The 21,091-nt window shown below is 46.6% G+C and overlaps 1 protein-coding gene across 2 annotated transcripts; it reads left to right on the top strand.

The window, feature by feature from the left end:
* The first annotated feature begins 1,378 nt into the window (after positions 1-1,378).
* On the top strand, positions 1,379-20,998 carry HMGXB3 (HMG-box containing 3). Of its 2 annotated transcripts, none has more exons than XM_038150129.1 (21): positions 1,379-1,560; positions 2,217-2,364; positions 2,790-2,964; positions 3,410-3,949; positions 4,616-4,714; positions 6,227-6,358; positions 8,168-8,580; positions 8,929-9,098; positions 9,375-9,472; positions 10,051-10,149; positions 10,667-10,816; positions 12,432-12,733; positions 14,082-14,209; positions 14,762-14,893; positions 15,147-15,331; positions 15,920-16,139; positions 17,198-17,331; positions 17,718-17,834; positions 18,140-18,349; positions 19,041-19,481; positions 19,631-20,998. In XM_038150129.1, the coding sequence occupies exons 2-21, from the start codon at positions 2,219-2,221 to the stop codon at positions 19,664-19,666; spliced, it is 3,927 nt and encodes a 1,308-aa protein (XP_038006057.1). In that variant the 5' UTR covers positions 1,379-1,560; positions 2,217-2,218; the 3' UTR covers positions 19,667-20,998. The 2 variants fall into 2 exon arrangements, with proteins under 2 accessions (XP_038006057.1, XP_038006056.1); XM_038150128.1 differs by having other exon boundaries at positions 1,380-1,560; positions 8,929-9,104.
* The last annotated feature ends 93 nt before the right edge of the window (positions 20,999-21,091 follow it).

Genomic DNA, 21,091 nt, shown 5'->3' on the forward strand with positions numbered 1-21,091 from the left:
TCATACATCTCATACATGATGCATAAATTCCATTCAAACAAAGCATTCTGTTTGGTCAGCATCAACTTCTTCCTCTGAATCCTGACGGCATCTTCAAGGCTGAGCAGCATCTTCAAGGCTGAGCAAGGCAGGAAGAAGTTAGCTTCTTCTGATAACGGAGCAATAAATCCTCTTTTTCTGAAAGATTTAGGAGTCCTGTGGCTGCTATCTGGTGCGAGTACCTCATTCCTTTCTTTAAAAAAATATCCCATGTACATAGTTTCTATTTTAACATTATGTTATAACCTATATTTAACATACTATATGAGAAAATTAATACAGCATAACTTTCTAACACAACACATATAATATTCATCCTAATATTTGTGAAAAGTCAATCATAAAATACACATTTTTCACAGACTCGATGGTCTCAGAGGTCTATTCCAACCTAAGTGATTCTGTGATTGCTGGGATGCCCTCACCAGAGCCTGGAGCAGCGCTTTGTCCTGGCACTGCTCCACCGGAGGAAAGGCCAGGCCCGGAGCACTGCTCCAAGGAGCACCGGAGGGAGAAACGCGTGAACATGGCGCACAAACGGGACCACGCTCCCAGGACTAAAGTGATTCCAACATTTATTATAATAAAAAAAAGGCCTAAAGCATGGGGGCTTGCAGGCCGAGCAGGAGCGTTCCCCTTTGAGGATGCTGCAGCGCTGGGTTTTCTCGAGCAGCGATGTTCCCGATGTTCCAGGTGGAGCGGCACAGCTTTACTGGGTCAGATGCCCCTTTTTATCCCGGTTTTTGTCCCTTTGGATTGGTTTCTGTTTGGATCCTTCATCTGCATGAAGGTTTAAGGCGCTTGATTGGCCCATTACAGCTCTGTCCAGGCTGGCTGGTTTCGCTGGGGGGGAGGTGCACTTTATTTAGGTGTAATACCCTACGTTGAGTACCATATTTGTTATAATTACCCTTTTAACTCTTTTTACAATATAACAACCAAACATGCTTGACGATTATCAACTATTCTACAACAGTTTCTAACCTATTTTTGACAATTTCATGCACTGATGAACCGAAGAGCTCGATGCTGCTCCTGCAGAACGCACTCGCACTGCCGCGGCCCGAGCCCTTTGCTAACTAAGCTAAGCTCTAACTAAGCTCTAATTAAGCGCTAATTAAGCACTAATTGCCCCGCGCTGCCCTCGCGCGTCGCCGCCCTCACGAGGAACGGCGGGAACCGCGCACGTGCGCGCCGCCGCCTCGCCGCGCACGCGCGGTAGGAGTGACCCGTCCCGGCCGCCGTCCCGCCCCGCCGTGCCCCGGACGCCGTCTCCGCGGTCACTTCCGGCGGCGGCCCCGGCGCGGAGGCCCCGGTGCAGCCCCGCTCCGCCCGGGCCCGGCCCGCAGCCGGCGCAGCATGCCGGGGCGGCCCGCCCCGCACAGCCCGCCCGCCCCGCACCGCCCGCACGCACGCTCTCCCCTGCGCGGCCGGCCCCTGGCCCCGGCGCTGCCTCCTCCGCGCCGCCGCGCCCCGGCGGGAACGTGACCACAGCTCGCCGCCTGCCCGCGGGGCCGTCCGGTGAGTGGGGACACCTGGGTGGGGGACGCGGGGACGTTTAGCGGGACCGGCGGGAGCCGCGGCGCTGCGCTTGGGCCCGGGCGGTGCGGAGGAGACGGGGCTCGGGTAACGGCCCGGGCTCCCGGCATCACCGGCTGCGCGGGGCGAGCTGCGGGCCGTGCCGGGGCTGGACCGCCGTAGGCGGTGCTGCCTTTATCTGCTGTGTCCTCCCCGCCTCGCTGCGCTCCCAGAGCTGTCCGTCATCGCTGTCAAACGAGGAGCCCCGGGGGCTGGCGGTGGGTGAGGGGGTGTGGGGCTCCCTCAGCCTCCGGCCGTGCCTTTGTCGCGTGGCCGTGATGTGACACCTTGTCGCCAGGCAGCTGTTGGCAGAGTGTGCGGCTCCCTCTGGGTCACCAAACTCACCTGAGAGTTCCCCGTGCCGTTGCAGCAGTGGAAATGCAGGTGCAGTGTATCCGCGCTGAACTGGTGGTGCTGAGGGTGTAGAAATAAAAGTTTCCTTCTATAAGTAGATTAATAGAGAACACATAATTCATTTAATTAGAGTCAGACTTAGATGCCAACAGTGCTGTCAGTTTACTGAAGTGATTAGAAGTGCTGTTTGTTGTGAGAAGGATTGTATAACTTGGCAAGAGCATAACAGAGAACATGTGTTTTAGCCATGGAGGCTCCCTATGATGGCGCTGAGGTGACGGTGGTGATGGAGGAGATAGAGAGCACTTACACTTACACATCACCAGTGCCATCCAAGAAGAAGAAGAAACATAAAAGTACTGGTGATCATGGAGAAAAAGCCAAGAAGCCTCGGTAAGTTCTTTCTGCTTTCATTTAGGTCGTTTGTAGGGTGTGGGAGCAGTTTTCCCTGTTTCAGACACGAGTGGACTTTGCAGTGCACTTGGAACACTTCATAGTGTAAAGCATTGTATATGAAATATCAGCCTGACACTTCGGGCCTGCTCAGACATTCTTTACAGGTGCCACTGTTGCTCAGTTTAGAGTTTGTTTACCCCAGCATAATTTGCTTTAGGCTGTTCCTCAGAGGTTCTTTTTTTTCTTCTGAGGTTCTCCTCAGAGAGAGAGTTTTCATTTGGTTAAAAAATGCATTTGCAAATAAAATTAAATGTAACTTGCTTGTCACGTGACCTTGAGACAAACCTAAACCTTGTGGATTTTATGTAGGAAGGAATTTATGTAGAATGACCTTAATATTTCAATTTCTGGTTGTTTTTCAGATCTGCTTACCTTCTCTACTATTATGATATTTACTTGAAAGTACAACAAGAGCTTCCACACCTCCCTCAATCTGAAATCAACAAAAAGATCAGTGAGAGCTGGAGGTTGCTCAGTGTGGCTGAAAAGAGCTACTACTTGGAAAAGGCCAAGCTAGAGAAGGAGGGACTGGACCCGGTGAGTTGTCTTTCTGGAAGTTGTTTGGCTGTTGAGGGGAGAGGCAGTTACCTGCTGACATAGCCCTGAGTGGGAGAGTTGTTCAACTGCAGATTCCAGTTTGTGCCCTTGCTCAGGGCAGCCTTTAGAGAAGCCACTGTGTGAGGCCACTGCCTTTTGCCTTTGCCTTCTGTTCTGTTGAGGGAGCATGGTTTGTAGTCCAGGATGGATATGTCTGGTACCTGCTCATGGCAGGTTTTTTTGTGTGCTTTCATCAGAGTGAGTGTTGGTAAGGTGGGTGATAAAACCAGGCCTGAGAGGGATTCTGCAGGCTCTGTCAAGTGGAGAAATTCACAGCAGACTACAGGAAACCATTTGAACCTTAGGCACTAAAATAGCAGGATTAAGAACTGAATCTCTTCCTTTTCTCATCTTCATTTATTCCATCCTCTGGTTTTGCCCACAGAACTCCAAGGCATCCACTCGAACTGCAGTAGTCCCTGACATTCCAGGCTTCCGCAAGATCCTTCCTCGCTCCGACTATATAATTATTCCCAAATCCACTCTTCAGGAGGACAGGAGCAGGCAGTCTCTGGAGCTGTGTGTGACACAGAGCCCAGCAGCACCTGAAGGTTTGGCAGCTGCCAGGAATGTCACCAGGGTGCCCCGTGACACCGTGCAGAACATCCTTTCCGTGGACTCGGGCATTGCCATCGAGGGGCTGGCAGAGGACACGGCAGCCTTTGCCCAGCCCGAGGCTGCAGAAGAAGCTGTTACCTCAGAGGTTCTGTCTCACTATGTTGGGCCTGTGACAGAGAAAGTGGCTGGAGAGATCCTCTTGGATGAGGCTTCTTTGGAAATAGAAGGACAGCCGTACCAGACAGCGCGAGTGGTTATTGAGGAGACGCTGGTGAGCAGCTCCACAGACATCTCCAACGGGGGCATCGCTGTGGCACATCCCCCGGTGCCCGATGGGGTCTCTGTGGTGACCGTGGTGACTGGGAGGGTAAGTTTTTCCAGTGACACTCAGCCTCCTACCAGATCTCACCTGAAACATCTGAGTGCTGTTTCCCCCATTTTTTTCCCCCATTTTTTAGGAGAGATCCTCTGTGGGTGCAGGAGATCCTCTGCTTGCCCAATTTGCTGATGCTCAGGGCTGAGAGAAACAGAAACTTTTGTAATCAATGATACAAACGTAACTCCTTGACTGAGTTGTCTGTGCTTGCAGGTTGACTCACTCTGTGGTGATATCAGTTGTCTTAACCTGACTGAGTTCTTTTAATTGTTATAACAATATTTGAGGTATTGCAATGCCAGTAATTGGGTTCTGCAGTTGCACTGCAAGATTTTGGCAGGAAAAAATGCTACTGCTGTGCTCCTGATAGCTGTTTTCCTGGTTATAGAGAGGTAGAAGGGAGTCCTTTTAAGCTGGAGTTTTAGGGATCAGTCATAGAAACCTTAGTCTGTGAAGAGTTGGATTATCTGTTTTGTTTGAGTAGCTTGGTAATTTCCAGAGTACATCTGGTAAAGCCGTTGCTTTTGAAATGATTGCTGTTCTATCCTGTATTCTGGTCTCATCAGTCCTTAAGACACATTAATGTTCATGAAAGGGAGGGATATGGGTCACCATGGCTTGTTTTCTGCATGTATTTTCACTTTGATTTCATTTTAGGATACTGAAGAGAGTAGCTCCTCCACACCTGCAACACAGTTTATCATGTTACCTTTGCCAGCTCACTCTGTTGTGGAGAACCCAGCATCAATTAAATTGGTAAGAAATTCAGAGTCTTGTGTGGCATGTTAAGGTTTGCATGTATTGTCATAGATTTGTCTTAAAGTGTTGGAGGGAGGGGTTTGCTCATGGTTCAGTTTTTGAAGATAATCCAATTTGGACTTGCTGTATCACTTGATGTATTTCTTGTCCCTTGTGTTATGTCTTGCATAGGCTAAGAGGGTCTCTGACTTCCTACAGTGTCTTACAGGGCCCATTTCTTCTTCCTTCTTCCTCAGGGAATTCTTGGAAACAGGTGGAGTAGATAAAGCTCTCACAACACATCTGGCCAACAGCAGTTTCTGGGTAGCCATCTACATCCACTAGTAGGATGCATATTTCTCTTCATAAAAAGCTGTGTCCATCCCTTTAAAGGCAGGGATCTTAGGAAAACATGAGCTCCAAAGCTCTTGCTTTGGCAGGAGGGGAGCAATGACCTGAGGTTTTGAGAAGCCATATTAAAGGCTGTGTGGCCTGTTGCATGAGGAAGAATAGTATTATTTCACTAATCCAACCACTCCAGCCACCTGTGTTTTTGTAGCCATTTTGGGAGTTCGCTGTACAGTCAGTACTGCAGCTCCTTCTGTTATATAAGCTAGCATCAAATCCTGTTTTCCAGGTTCTCTATGCTTCCAGCTGGTGGAACACTGCAGATATTTATAGTGGTGCATGGTGTGATGCTCTTCCAGTTGTCCTAGGGAGAATGGAAATACCTCAGGTTTTTATTCCTGAGAAGGATCTGGTTAAAATTGACTCATTTCCTTGACAGCAGCACTTGCAGTTCTAGAAAAAAATCTGTACCTAGTTAGGGAGTTACAGTACAACAGCTCCCTCAGGAGTGTTGAGAACAGGATATTGGGAAGTGCTGTGCTGACAAAAACTCAAGTGTGTTGCTGCAGTTGTCCTGGCACAGATGACATGTCCTACTTTAGTTGTTTGTATAAATAGTGCCTGGTGGTGCTGCTCGTGTTTCAGGAGTTGATAGCAAGTTACAGTGAAGGACCAGGGAACACTTGACCATCCCATACAGCAACAAATTACTGGCAAAACTGCCTTTGCATCATGAGTGCTTGTCTTCAAGTCCTATTGCTGCGTTGTCATGAGTGTTAGCAACATCTTGTCTTATTGTGGATTGCTGTTAGAAGCATTTTAATGCCATTTTACTATGACTTTTTCATGTTCAAAAAGAGCACATCGCATCACTGTAAATGCAAAATTAGTTTCTCCAGGAGGTTATGTGCATTGTTCATCTCTGCTCTGCGGGTTGATCTGAATTCTGGTAATACCAGAGGCTTTTGTGTAGACTGAGCATTTAGACTCGCAGCAGTTACGGTGCTGACTCACCTGATGCTGACCCAGCAGTGTGGTGTTTGTTCAGTAAAATGAATAATAGTGGAAGGCTGGTGATTTGCCAAATAGCATTTGTAAGGTGCTTATGAAGAAAAAGAAGTGATCAGCACAGCTTTGTGGTTTTCAGGTCTGTAGACAAATTCTTGACAATTCTTGTTTCAGACAACCACCTATACTCGCAGGGGACATGGAAATTGCACCAACCCTGGCTGTTCCTTCACTTATGTCACCAGGCATAAGCCACCAAAATGCCCAACGTGTGGGAACTTCCTGGGAGGGAAATGGATCCCAAAGGTAAATTTGTCTTTCCTTTTCTGACTTTGAGACAAAATTGCTGGTTTTGTGAATGCCTGTGATACTTCTAGACCTGTAGATCTAGCACGAGAGGTCAGATACACCAGAAATGATCCCTGCATGTGTGTTCCAATGCATGTGCTGGAGTAGGTCACCACTGTAGAGGACACTTGGCCAAGGTGAGAGCTGATATCACCACAGCTTGGGTAAAGATGCTGCTCATATCTGTTAGAAGAGATGGGGCTGTGTTTGCTAGTCCTCTCATTGAGAGGATACACATGCTTCTGGCCCTCTGCCTGCACAGTTTCTGTGACTGGAAGGCATTACCTGTTCTCCTGCTACAGCCCCAGCTAAGCTTGGGAAGTTGTTTTGTGGTAATTACTATCAGTGTTTGAAATTTTTCCACCAATTTAGTTTTCTGTGGTCTTTGAACATTGTTTTTTTAACACAGAGGAGGAACAACTCTCAGTTAATAATCCTTTAGGAGCTTGTTAGTAAAGTTGGTCTAGTGGAAGCTGAAGTGCTGTTGAGTATTGTTGTCTCATGGCCATGTGTCTGATCATGATGTTCTGACCTCTGACTGAAAGGAAGTTTCTAGGTGTTGGTAGAGTAGTGAAGCTTGTCTGAGTGGAAAAGTCTTTCTCCACATGATGCCTACTCTGCTTAAGTTATTGGCATCTCTGCTAGCTGTGTACAGAAAAACACACTTGATCCTTAAACCTTGGCGCTATCCTGGTAATTAGTCAGCTCTGAACAGATGTGCATTTCTGTCTGAAGCAAAACTCCTCAGGCACCATTAAAAGGATGTTCTCAGTGTGAAAATTGGCATTGACATTCAGTGGCTTTGTGTGGATTTGTTCTGAACCTCCTTTGTTTTGTGTTTGGATTCATTAAACATTCAGGGATGAGAACTCTTTTGGGCAGCCTGCAGACTCTGTGGTGTCTGAGCTGAAGGCTGAGCTTCCTCTGTGGTAGGGTACAAATAGTGATGGTGACATCTTTGCTTTTGTTTGGTAAACTTGCTGAGGTAGAGAGATGGCTGAATGCAAAGAGTATTTCTGGATTCTGCCTGAGCATGGCATGTCTGCTGCTGTTCAATCCTACCCTGGTTAGAACGGAAAGATTTTAGAGGGAGTTTTCCATTTTGTCTTTCAGATTTACTCTGCTCTGCTGGTTTCCATTTCTGATATATTTCTCCATATTCCAGTTCCGTGTTCATTGTACTGTTGTTGATTCCAGTACAATGATTTCTGTAGCCTTAGTCTTGGAAGTAGCATTTTTCTTAAAAGATTTCAGAAAATCTTCCTAAATAGTCCTGTTTTCTGGTTGGCTCACATCCTTGCTTTTCTGAAAGCATGTATCCAAAAGATGCAAATTCTTAGTCTTAACTGCCTTTGCTCAATAATGTGGAAGAACAGACGGCATCAGAGAGCTGAAGCCATGAAAGGGGAGCATAGGAGGTGGGCCCTTGCTACAGAGGGTGGTGGGTGACTTTGTGCTGTTGATGCTAATGGTGATATTTAAGGGAATTTAAGAAAGATAGATTGTTTACTCTGAAGAATCAATGTCTAAAAATAATATATGAAGGGCCAAGAGGCCGGATACAATGTTAGCAGGGCCTTTGCTGTTGTAGGAGATGCAAACACCTCCTGTCTGTCTACTCCCTTACAATTCACTGCTTAAACACTTAGAGTTCTGCTGTTTTGATCCAACAGTAAATAGGCCACGGGAAACACGGCATATGTGCAGGGGACTTGCTTATCTGTGAAAGCTGAAAGCTCTGAAATGTGACTCTCTCCTTGTTTCCAGGAAAAGCAACCAAAAACCAAATCTGAGCCAAATTCAGGCACCTCTCTTAAAACTCCAGCAGCTAAAAGAGGTCAGCAGTCAGCCCTGACAGAACCCACGGCCGCTAGCGAGAGTTCCTCCAAGTGCACCTTGGAGAGCTCTGAAGCTGTCAGCCAGCTGCTGAATGCTGTGCCTGGTGGAGGGCAGATGCCTGAGATGGAGTGGGAGGAAGTGATCATCTCTGAGGGCCACTTTCTCCCAAATAATGTGCTTGCTGAAGACAGGAGTGCTGTTGGAGCGGTGCTGGGCCAAGAGAGCCAGCGGCAAGGAGACACCTCTTCGGAGCAGGCAGAGAAAGGAAGTGTAGGGCTGGGGATGTCGACATCTTCTGAGGTATTGAGTCCAAATGCCTCTGTGAAAAAGCCAGTGATGGGGTGAGTCAGTTTTCCACGTGTTATGGGAGCATATGATGTCTATTGTGTGCTCATGGGACTAGTCCAAGAAGTTGAAGGTTGTTGGCAGTGCTTCCTGTAAGACTTACTGTGTTTGCTGTCTGTTTTGTGCCAGTTCAGGATTGTTCCTCTGAGTCCTTGTCCATCAGAACTGATTTTTTTTAAGTGACAGATTGTAGTCACAGGGCAGATGCAGCCTTAGCACTGTCTCTCTATTGCAATAGCTGTGATCAGTGTGCTAACAAAGCACAGTTCAGTGAAAAAAGGAAAACTGAAGCTGAGGGGAAATAGATGGAATATTTTTCCACTTGTAGCTCTTTTTTTTTTCAGAACTGATGCAACAGCTGCTACACACAAGGGACAAGAAGCAAAGAGTAAACCAAGACCCAAGCCCTCCTTGCTGGCTGCAGCCAGACCCATGCGAGCCATTCTGCCTGCTCCAGCCAGCGTGGGGAGAGAAGCCAGCACGGAGCAGCTGAGCAGCAGGCAGGCCTTTGCAAGTACTGGTAAAAGCAGCATTCTCTGTGTGCTTTGGGAGCTGTTGTCTTTCCTCACCTTGCTGAAGTGGTGTCTGCCAGTAATAAGATAGGTTTCAGGGGAGGTGGCCACCAATGCTAGGAAAAAACCGGTTTGTGCCTGCCTGAGTGGAGTAAATGGGCCATGAAACACCTGCTTGGGCTATTTCAAGCTCAGAGGAAAGATCTCACATGACTATAGTGGCATTTAACAAAGATGTCAGAAAGAAACAGAACCTGTTTTCTCTTTCCTCCTTCTAGACAAGCATTCCCCTGTGAGAACATCAGGCTTGAAGCCCAGTACACTGAAACAGTTGGGCCAGTCAGTTCTGCAGCCACAAACTGCTGAGGAGCAAAAGGTTGTTCTTCAAATGCAAACTATTTTCCTGGATTATTCTGGGGGAGGGTTTTGTTTGTGGTTTTAGTTTGTTGGTTTTTTTTCTTTTTTTCTCTCAGGTCAGTGATATGACCTGAATGAGAAATAGAACAAAAAATCTAGCAGCCTTATGGTGATGAGATCTGTGAGTGGCTGTTTTTATGATATGGCTGGAGAGCAGAATGACTGCTTGGTGGCTGAGTGTGGGAACTCAGCTGAGAGATGCTGTGGGACAGTCCTGCTGTTGGTTACTTTGGGACCTTCCCTGTTACTTCCAGAAGATGCTTGAAGGATCTGTTGGTGCTTTAATGATCTGGCATGCAATATTGAATACTGAGTTTTTCACCTATAAAATATGACTCAGTGTGCCAAGTGCTGAATGAATGTGTGAATTGTAATGCCTTTGCATGCAAAAGAGTGTCTTATGGTATTTGGGATATTAAATGAACATTAATCAATCTCTTGGGGGCAGTAGTGCTAATAGATACTGATTATTGATGCATGTATGTATTTAGTAGTAGGTGTCTGATGGGTGTTGTTTTTTCTGCTTTCCATCTCTAGCTCCACAGTTCTGTGACAAGCAGGGCATCTCAGGTTAAAGTTGTGGAGGTCAAACCAGACATGTTCCCTTCCTACAAGTACAGTTGCACCGTAACTTTGGTGAGAATTTTTCTAATAGGTGACTTTTGCCACTGGGAGTGTCCTCTCTGGGATGAGAATGATATGGGACTTCTGTTTTACTGACTGGCACAAATACATCTTGTTTTTAACGTGAAATAATCTGTACTTTGTGTCATCTCTACACCTAGTCCAGGATGACCATGTGGGGCCTTGTTAAGAGATGGATTTTAACTCATGTCCCCATGCAGAATCCCCATGCCCTCCTTAAGTTCAGCAGGGAGGGTCAGGGGTTTCTGAATGAATTTACTGTGCTTCTGGTCTGGAGAACTGGCTCCAGAATGTTTAAATGCTACTTACAGGATCCTGTGCAAAGTGACAGGGCTTGCTATTGATGTTTAGACAAGATGTTATAAAGTGGAGGTAAAACATATAATAATCTTTTTTAGAATCTTGTTGGCTTAGAATCGTAGTCATTCAGGCTGGAAAAGACCTTTAAGATCACGGAGTCCAGCTATTAAAAGTCAAGGTCAGCAGACATCTCTTTTGTGTCATTCAGGATTTGGGATTAGCAACATCACGTGGCAGAGGGAAATGCAAGAACCCCTCCTGCAGTTACGTGTATACAAACAGGCACAAGCCACGCATCTGCCCAAGCTGTGGATACAACCTTGCCAAAGACAGGACTGAGAAAACAGCAAAATCCCTGGTAAGGTTCAAGCTCGCTTGTTTTGTCACATGTCTGTTGTGAGCTGGGCAGAGAAGTTCAGTTTGCAAGTCCCTATGGAAACATGGTTTGGGTTTTGGTTATGTTTTGTTGGGTTTTTTTCCATCGTGATCAGCTTTTCTGACAGAATAGTTCCTATTTAAGATATCTGTGATGATGTTTGTCGAATTCCTGTAGAATGGTGCTTCAGGCTGAGATCGTCTGAGCACACCCAGTGCTACCACTGGGTGTCTCCTCAACTTAAAAATCCTTCTGTTGTGTCAGTACATGCTGGGAAAATCGATCCTGAAGTCACCACATTGCTGTGTCAGCTTTGTTGAACTTCAGACTTCATCAAGAAACTCCCAAGTATGCTCTGCTTTGTGAGCAGTTTGGGGCTGGTGTCAGTTAAGTTAGTACATCTTGTATTAGTACTTCCTGTTTTTAAAGGTTTGTAGAGCAATTTTACTTCCAACCTGAATTTATTTCTAGATGTGGGGTTTTTTTTCTGATGTATAAATATGTTTTCAGTTGTCTGCTGTTTTATGTGGATGTAATTAATTCTGGGATTATTTTTTTTGCCTTTGCAGTCTCAGAGGTTAGCTTTTCTCATACTGAACTGACATTTTTTTAAAACAATAAATGAAAAAAGGAGCTTTCCTGCTCATAGCTGAAATGCCTACTCAGCAAATAGACAGAATTTTAGTCTGTGTAGTAATGACTCATCCACTTGCCTTTTATTTTGAAGAACATAACTTTGTTTAGTGGTTTTGTTTTTTCTTTAAAAACGCAAACAAACAGAGATGGCCTGTGTGAAACTCACACAAACAGCTGTGTAAGGAACAGCAGTGTGCTTAGCTCAGCTTCCATTCTGAGAGGCATGTGGCTTGTCTCTTCCTCATTTAGGTATTTTCTTTTTCTCTGGCTGTAGATCTGTTAAACATTCCTGTCACACGGTTCATTGTTGTCTCTGGGCTTTTGACTGATCATTTATCTCACTGCTGGACAGTCAGAAAACCAGGTTGAAATGTTGACAGAAGAGTTTCAGGGATTAAGCAGATCAGCCTGTTTGGGTTCTCTTTGTTCTCCTGGCACAACCTGGAGTTTGGTTCTCTTGTGCTGTGATGGTATGTGTTGGAGAAGGGTAGACTGTAGCTGATCAATGGTTATTGATTAGTATGTTCTGTGTATCACAGCCCCCAGTTCTCTATTCCTTGGCTCCTCCAGCTTCTGGAGCGCTGTGCAGGCTGCCCTGAGCCTGTGCCTGATAACCTGTGGAGAAAGACACTGATGATTGGGGGTTCAAGTGATGAGGGTTATTGGAGTGTTTAAATACCTGTTGGTGGTTATCCTCACCTTCTGGATCCCCAGTCCCTGCACTTAACAGTTTAATGGCCAATCTGTGATTTGGCAGTGCAGGAGTTCCTGAGGGGCTGGGCTGTAATAAACTATTTTTGTTAAAGTAATTTGAGCTTGAAGTGGAGTCAACAATTCAGCAGTGGAGTAGAAGTCAGGTTTACTGAGTGCAAAGGCTGCTGTGTTTCTGCTGCCTTTTATGACTTCTTTGGGCTTAATATTTCATCCCCATGCTTGCCTGGCTGTATATGTTGCTTTCTAGGAGGCGAGTCCAGGCCAGCCAGACGTGCTGAACACCAGCGAGCCCCTGACACCGTCGCAGAAAGAAATCCAGCGTCAGTCCACGCTGCAGCTGCTGCGCAAGGTGATGCAGATCCCCGAGAACGAGTCGGAGCTGGCAGAGATCTTCACCCTCATCCACGAGCTCAACAGCTCCAGGCTCATCCTGTCCAACGTGAGTGAGGAGACAGTGACCATCGAGCAGACCTCCTGGTCCAACTACTACGAGTCTCCGTGTGTGCAGTGCCTCCTCTGTAACAGCCCCTTGTTCAAAGGGGGACAGAAGTAAGATTCTGCTTTGCATTTTGACTCTTACAAACTCATGCTGATTTTCTTTGTTCCGAGTCTGCCTGAAATAATATTTGCTTTGGCCCCTGGTAGTGAAGCTGGTGAAAGTGACACTAAGTAAGCTAGATGTGTGCGGAAAGGGTTTGGCAGGATCAAAGAGTGACTGCACAGTCTAGATGTAACTTTTTTCTTATTGAAACAGAGTATTTTCATTAGTCATCCCCTCTTTGTTTTCCATTCTGATGCTTTGAGGCTGAGAGAGGAAAACTTGTGTGTTTACAGATGTGCTTTGTGTGATTTCCTTTTTCTCTCTCTCCCTGGTCTGAGTATTTCCTGTGTGGGTCTTTTTGCTTATGATATTTTCATTCCTTTCATTTCTTAGTGTGCTTGAGTGAATGCATTTTTGGAACAAATACCCAAATTGAAACCTGAAGGATTTTCAGAAACTTTTAGTAAATAAGCTAGATTGCCTTAACTAGATTTGTATGAATGCCTGTAGGATATCTCTTCCCTGAGTCTGCCAGACATTCTCCTATTTCTGACAAAAATATGATCTAAGATTTTTCCTACAGCAAAGTGTCAGGGAGTTTAATGTTGTTTCTTCCACAAAAAAAATTCTTGATATGAAGGATGGATATTTGCTTTGGTCAGGCTAGCACTAATTGGGATCTTTTCAGAAGAGTTACTTTTTATGTTCTGTATTTTTTTCAGAACAGAGCAATCTCACACCCTGTCCCTCACCATGGGACTTACCAACCTGTGCATTGTAAATCCTTGTCTGTGCCTGGCTGCTTTGCAGTGCTCTGCATGTGGAACTCTCCCATGTGCCTGCACAGGCTCTAATTGAAGCCGTGCCAGTGGGAAGGAGGTGACTTTGACTTTGATTAATGTTTTCTCGGGTGGACAGCAGTATTTCAGCCACTGGCACTCTCCTGTCTGAACTTCCCCCTTGTCAGTTACATTGTAGAGGAGCAGACCTTTCTGAATCTCTGTGTGCAGGACAGGCTGGTGGGTGGAATGTGTTACTGATCACCACAGCAATGGTACAGCCACTTCTCCCAGGACAGCTAGGGCTGTAGGTTTTCTCCACCTCTGCAATAGTAGGTGCCCAGTGTATGCAGCTGGAGGGATGCTGTAGTGCTGTTTAAAAGAATGTGAGCTATGACCTGCCTCTGCCTGGGAAATCTGTTTTAAAATGTAACTTTTTCTGGTGTGGTATGTGGTGAGCTGGATTAGATTTACTTAATAATGAACTCATGTCAACTAGAATGTCTGAAGTTGCTGCAGGGTTGCACTAAACCCATTGGCTTCACTCAGAGTGTTTTTTTGTTGTTGTGTGTTGCAGTTCCCTTGCTGGTCCTCAGGAGTGCTGGCTGCTGACAGCCAATAGATTACAGGTGGTTACAGCTCAGGTCAAAGTGTGCTTGAACCTACAGTGTCTGGCCCTCCATAGCTTCACTGACATTTACACAGGTAGGAGAAATATGAGCATACAGCATGACTGCAGTGTGAACCCTTTGGAAGCCTTGGGATTGTATCAGGGCATTGTCCAGGCACAAAAAAGCTTGTTTCCTTCCCTGGTGTACTAAATTTGAATTATTTTTTCATTGCTTCTGCTTATTCTGCAAGTAAATCTGTATTTGTGAGTGAAAACTCATGAATGGTCTGGTGAGGAAGGCCTTGCCTTGATTCACTGGTAAAGGTCTCTGTGTGAATGTTGAGTTCTGCAAGGCAGCCCCTGAGATCACAGTCAGAGACATCTCTGGAGAGTGCTGTTCCATGGCATTGGCTAGTGAGATGGATTGACAGCTGTTCCTTGTAGCTTTTTAAATCAACAGGCAAGTCTGTGAAAGGAGCTGATGTTTCAGCAGGGATCTCTGCATTTCAGAGTGCAGCAGCACTGTTTGTGTTTCCATTATCCTCTAAACTGTACTTGTGAGCGTGCTGTGTATCAGTAAGGAATATATTTCTTTGTGAGGAAGATCTGGACCCCTACAGACAATAACTGTCTTGTTTTAACTGCAGGCCTTTTCAATGTGGGTAACAAATTGTTAGTGAGCTTGGATCTTCTGTTTGCAATCCGAAACCATATTAAACTTGGAGAGGATCCCAGAGTGGCTGTTGGCAATATCCTTGACTCTGTTCAGGAGCAAACTGGTGGGTTGTCCTTCTTGCTTTTTACCATAACATACCAAACTGACCTGATGATGGTTGTGAGGTTATAAAAAGGCAAACCTCACCTATTTTAGTGTGGTATGTTTCTATTTAATCACTTCCTAAACCAAACAGTACCTGTTTGTAACAATTCTCTGGAGGGCAGGTTTGGTTTTATCCTGTGTAGGAGAGCCCTACTACCTCTCCAGTGGCTTCAGGACGTGAAAACTGTAACAGTGGCATGTTCTCTTTTCAGATAAAAGCCTGAGCCCTGATGAGCAGGCTCAGCTCCAGGAACTGCTGTGCAATGGCTACTGGGCTTTTGAATGCCTGACAGTCCGGGATTACAATGATATGATCTGTGGAATCTGTGGCATAACCCCCAAGGTGGAAATAGCCCAGAGGAATACGGAAAATGTCCTAGCACTGAAAAATATAGAGGTAGGTTTCTCCCACAGCTCACATCCTGTTTGTGTTCAAAGCAGATCATAATGATTTTTTGCTGACTCTGGTCTTCATGATTCACAATAAATACGTGAGACCTTTGTGAGTGGTTTTCTGCTGATGCCTGACAAGAGGATGTGGCTGGAGCAGCAATGCTTGTGCTTCCTCTTAGAGGTGTTGATGTGTAGTTCAGGGAAAACAAGATCCTTTGTCCATGGACCACAGCTTTTGTCCAGCAGCCTTGGGCACTAGGAACTTGGATGGAAGCTGTGGAATTTAGTCTTCTTTTGACATGAACACATTCCTTTTTTTCCCTCAAGTTTCCCTGAGCTGCTGTCTTCTCTGATGGGGAAAAAAGCCTTAGTAGGAGAATGTAGCATGTCTGGCTTTTATGTCAAACATGTAAATTTTGAGTCTTACCTGATGCAAAGTGGTTGTGGGAAGCTTTAGAAGAGACTGAAATAATCTTGTTATATTTGAGCTAGCACTCTTCCTGGTAGTCCTCATGCCATGAGTGAGACTGACACAGAGCTGTCAAATGAACTGTGGTTTTTGTATTTGACTACTCTTTCTTTCTCTCTGTAGTTTACTTGGCCAGAATATTTGCCATCAAGTGAAGTGAACGTGGAAGACTTTTGGTCCACGATGGAGACAGAGGTGATTGAGCAGGTGGCTTTTCCTTCTAGCATCCCCATCACAAAGTTTGATGCCTCTATTGTTGCTCCTTTCTTCCCTCCACTGATGAGAGGAGCAGTGGTGATCAATACAGAGAAGGACAAGAGCCTGCATGCACAGCCAGTGCCAGGTAATGGCTCAGGTTGTGCTTAAGGGAGTGCTTCATGTGTTGGTGACTTCAGTCTTGGTGATGTTTAACATTAAGAATTGATGATTGCATGGCACTTCAAAAATTATGTGTGCTGAGAAAAGACAGGAGGTGATTTCAGCTGCTCTCAAGCTACTTTGCTACTTGAGGCTTGGCTTTTACTGTGAAGTTTGGATGCACTGGTGGGCTCTGATGCATTTGGGACATGAGAGCATTGCACCCCAGGTGAGATGGAGTCTGACTGCAGAGGGATACGTGCACATCTTGAATGCCAGTCAATGTTTGTTTCATGTTAGACTGATACTGGAGTGTGGAAGTTACTGGTAGTGCTTGGTATCTCAGTGTTACAATCTCAATAAAGGGTGATTAAGTTTTTGCAGAACTTGAGAAAAAACTAGGAGAGTGGTGTGCTAGTCCTGATCAGAGTTGTCAACATTCAGTACATCCACTGCATATTGACTGCATGGAACAAGAAACAGTGAGAGGAATAGTTTCAGATCCGAGAGCTAAGATCAGTTAGTGCCTGGTTCCCTTAAGAATTTAGATGTTGTGTATAGGAAGGAAAACTGGCTTTGCAAGCTTAGCAAGTGTGTGAGTTGGCTTTGCAGACAGGGCTGCAGCTGCTTCAGAGTTGGGCTGCAGAAGAGCTGTGTGGGCTTTTGTGGAAGTGGCTTTCCAGAGAAAGAACCAGGGAGATGTAAATGCTGAGCCTGGAGCTGTTCAGTCCAAGGGCTGCAGTGACATTTATCTCTGCTCTTCTTCACTTGGTTGTCCTCCCATCAGTCATTTAAAAGTTACAAATGACAGGATAGATAAGTGCTTATGGAGTCTGCAGCCATGCTGGGCTCAGTCTGGTGACTTTGGCTGTGAAGAGCTCAGGACAAGTGGTCTGTGACGTGCTTTGCAAGTAGGACTGTTCACAGCTCTCTCTTGCTGGCTGTGGGTTGTGCAATCTCTGCTTCTGTAGTCTTCTTAAGAAATTATTTTGGTAAGTTCCCTTCCTGAGAATGAGTGCTGAGACCTGTTTCCTGCCTTTGCAGGTAATGGGAGTGCCTTGGTGAGGCTCCTTCAGGAAGAAGTCTTCAGGCCTGAGCTGATAAACTCTTACAGTGAGGAAGAGCTGCAGAGCTTTCTGACACAGTGTGGCATCCCCTGGGAGGCATCACATACAAAGGTAATGGCTTGTTTGCCCACATACAAGCCTGCAGGAGTGGAGCTGTTCTTCAGTGTCTTTCCCTTATCCAGTCTTGCCATCCTAGACAATTAATTTCTCATCTGACTGCGCTAAGGGCAGGGATGGGTGCCAGCAGGTTATAGGATAATTTACACATGGTGAAATAAATTGAACCTTTGTGGGCTAGAAGAAAGGAAGCCTGTAATTACCTTGTCACTGGCTCAGCATTGTATAATTGCTTGTCATCCTCACAGTGCTGAGTGTGGGATTAGGAAGTTATTGGATGAAGTGCAAATTAGGATTTGGGAGACCTTGCATGCTGCCTTTTCCCTCTCTGCAGGAGTCTGTTAATTTTAGTCACTTTCTCTGGGGCCTGTCTTTTCTAGGATGAGCTCTGCTACTCCCTCCTGGCTCTCTATGAGTTTGTACAGAATGGAACAAGCATTACACCACCTTCTGCTCATCACACAGGAGGGAAAATCTACAAAGTGTGTCCACATCAGGTAGGGAAGACTGGAGCCACAATGTTTTTTTTCTTCTGTGGCTATTCATTATTTGACTTAACAGCACAGAACTTCCTTATTGAATAAAAGCAATGGAATGGGCTTCTCTGAAACTTGGGAATGAAACTGTTCCTCAGGACTTGGAAAATTTCCCAAGACAAGGTTCATGTGTCTGAGGAGGAAACAGAGTACCTTTAGAGAAAGTAGCTATCTGGCTACTGAAAGATGGATTTTTTTAAGACTAGATTTTTTACTGTAGAATTTTATTGTGCTGCTGATGTATGCCAATCCTTTCTTTTTTCTAGGTTGTGTGTGGCTCCAAGTACATAGTAAGAGGAGAAAATGCTCGGGATCACGTGGATTTGCTGGTATCCTCACGTCACTGGCCTCCAGTGTATGTTGTTGATTCAGCCTCTTCAGTGGCACTGTGTGCAGACCTCTGCTGGCCTGGCCTGACTTCCCAGATGTGGGGGAAGAACCAGGGCTGCTTCTCTGACCCCATGGAACCTCCAACGGTTAGTTATGTCTCTGCTGTGCTAGTCCAGCATGGTAAAAGCTGCAAGGTAGATTAAATTTAAACCCCCCCATATGTAACCTGCATCATGGCTCAAGATAATTTTGTAGAATCACAGAATGGTTTGGGTTGGAAGGGCCCTTAAAGCTCATCCAGTTCACCTCACTGCCACAGGCAGGGTGACCTTCCACTAGGCCAGGTTGCTCACAGCCCCATCCAACTTGGTCTTAAGCACTGCCAAGGGTGAATTTGACCTGATGAGTATCTCCTGATTTAAGCTTTGCCAGTGCATCACTCCTCAGCATGGCAGAATGTACTAGGTGTTGCCTGGGGTTTGTGTTTGATTAACTGGCCTTAATGGGAAGAGCTGTGCTGGGAGTGCATTGCAACAGTTCAGATCATGAACTTTGGAGCACGTCACTTATTTTGACACAGCAACTCCTTTCAGACTACTGCTATTCCTTGAGAAGTGGGAGAGAGAGATGGTTCCTGGTGCCTTGGGATTATCTGAGGGCATACAAGTGAGGAGGGAGTATACATACCATCTTTGTGGCACGTAGGGGAAGCCTGGATCATTTAGTCCTCCATCTGTCCTGGGTCATAGTGTTGGTTAGAGTTTGGCCAGCCAGTAGTTTTGTCTTCTCAGCTGTGGGGAAGATCCTTGTTCCACCTGCTGCGTGTGTCTCCCCCAGTACGTGTCCTGCCCCGAACTGCTGGACCAGCACTACAGCGTGGACATGACGGTGGCTGAGCACTCCCTTCAGCACCCCATCACCAAGTCGTCGGCGCGCCGAATCGTGCAGGCGGGCTCGGAGCAGAGCAGCCCCTGGGACCCCACGGCTCGGCACCGCTGCATCTCCCTGTGCCGCGAGCTGGAGCCCTACGGCGCCATCGCCGCCGCCATCAGCGACAGCAGAACCAGCAACGTGCGCCAGCGGCCCATCACCTTCGAGAACCCCACGCACTATTACCTCTACAACCGCCTCATGGACTTCCTCACCAGCAGGGAAATCGTCAACAGGCAGATCCAGGAGATCGTGCAGAGCTGCCAGCCCGGCGAGGTGGTGATCCGTGACGCGCTCTACCGGCTCGGCGTGGCCCAGATCAAAACAGAAACGGACGAGGATGAAGAGGTGAAGCAGGAGGAGGATAGAGGTTGCTGAGTAACACAACAGCTTGTTGGGTTTGTCTCTCTGGTTGTGTGGATGGGTGGGCTGAGCCAGCTTTCGCAGCTGTCTGGCTTGAGAGTTTATTTTTTATTTTGTTTTATCAACCTCCACAGGTTGGAGATGCTGGTGGCTTTGACTGCTGTTACTGACCAAAGAGCTCTGTGCTTCCATAGCATCGTGATAGCTGCTGTGAGCATGGGTCTGTCACCCCCTTGCAGAAGGCTGCAACTGCCTCCGAGGCATGTGATGGGCCTGCAGTTCAGGGCTGTGGGATGTTGCCCTCCCTGCAGCTGGACAGGGGAGAGGAGTTGCTGCTGGCAGGGAGTGTGCGTGGTCAAGCACACACAGGTTATTTAATTCTGAATCTTGCTTGCTGACTTTGTGCTTATTGGTGGCAGGGCTGGGGGTGTGGGACCAGGCGTAAACGGTAGACGGCTACAACGATTTCCCCCAAAACATTCTGAATAGGTGAATTTAGGATACTGACTCCTGCTTGGTAAACTTGCAGAGCTCTCATCGGCATTGGCTGCAAGGAGTCTTGAGGAGGAGGAGCTGTGCTGCTTTAATGTGCTGCATCTGGGGAGCCTCCCTGGAGGCTGCACTCCTGGTCCAGGATTGTGGATGCTTTAGCTGCAGGGAGTTTCTAGAATTGTTTGTTCCTTCACATAAGCACTGATAACTTAGAAGCCAAAAGGTATAGTGAGAGGAGAGTGTTCTGTATGGCAGGGTAAGAACTGAGCCCCAGGGCAGCCAAGGGGTTGGAGGATGGTTTAAGTGCTGTGCAAGGGGTGGCTGTGGAGGGGGGAGGGACCCTCAAACACTGTCTGTGGCATCAAGGAGGAATGATGAATGCAGTGTCACCAGAGAGAGCAGGGTTCTGTATTCCACCCTCATGGACGTGCTGGGAGAGCTGCACCCACGTGTGCAATCTCAGCACTTTGTCAGATGTCACACCTGCCCTGCCCATGTTCCCACAGCACTCTGGGGGTTAGAGGAGTCTCCTGCTGCCCAGGTTGCTTTGTCAGCCCCTTGAGAGGAGTCAGGATGAGACCTCTGCCTCTGCAGCACACCTGAGGAACACCTGGGGCTGTGAGTGCAAAGCTGTGCTGTCATTGCTGCAGCTCCCTTTGGCCATGGCTGGTGCTGAAGGTGTTTGGTGTTTGCTGTGACCCACAGAGGAGACAAGCAGGATGCCAGACTGCTAAGTTGCCATCTTGGGAGTTTATTTTGTCTGAGTGAGCAGTGGGGAAGATTCTGAGGCTTGCGGTGTGGTTGAAAACTCCCTTCTGTGAAGGGGAACCTATTGAGTACCATACTGTTAAAGTAAATGTATTAAGTCTGAGCAAATGCAGTAATCATGGCTTGGGGTTTTTCTGTTAAGAACATTAACTTATTCTAAGAGACATTAGTGACTTTTTTCAGTCAGTGATAAAGTTTAATAAATTATCTCCAATTTTGGGGGTGAAACTGTGGTCAAGTGACTTGGCTTGGTTTTCTTTTGTGTACAAGACCTGGATGGCTCCAGGAGAAAAGGCACAAACACTGCTGAATCTCTTCTGCATTTGCCCTGCCTT

Source organism: Motacilla alba, chromosome 13 (genome assembly GCF_015832195.1).
Source record: "Motacilla alba alba isolate MOTALB_02 chromosome 13, Motacilla_alba_V1.0_pri, whole genome shotgun sequence".
Taxonomy (NCBI): Eukaryota; Metazoa; Chordata; class Aves; order Passeriformes; family Motacillidae; genus Motacilla; species Motacilla alba.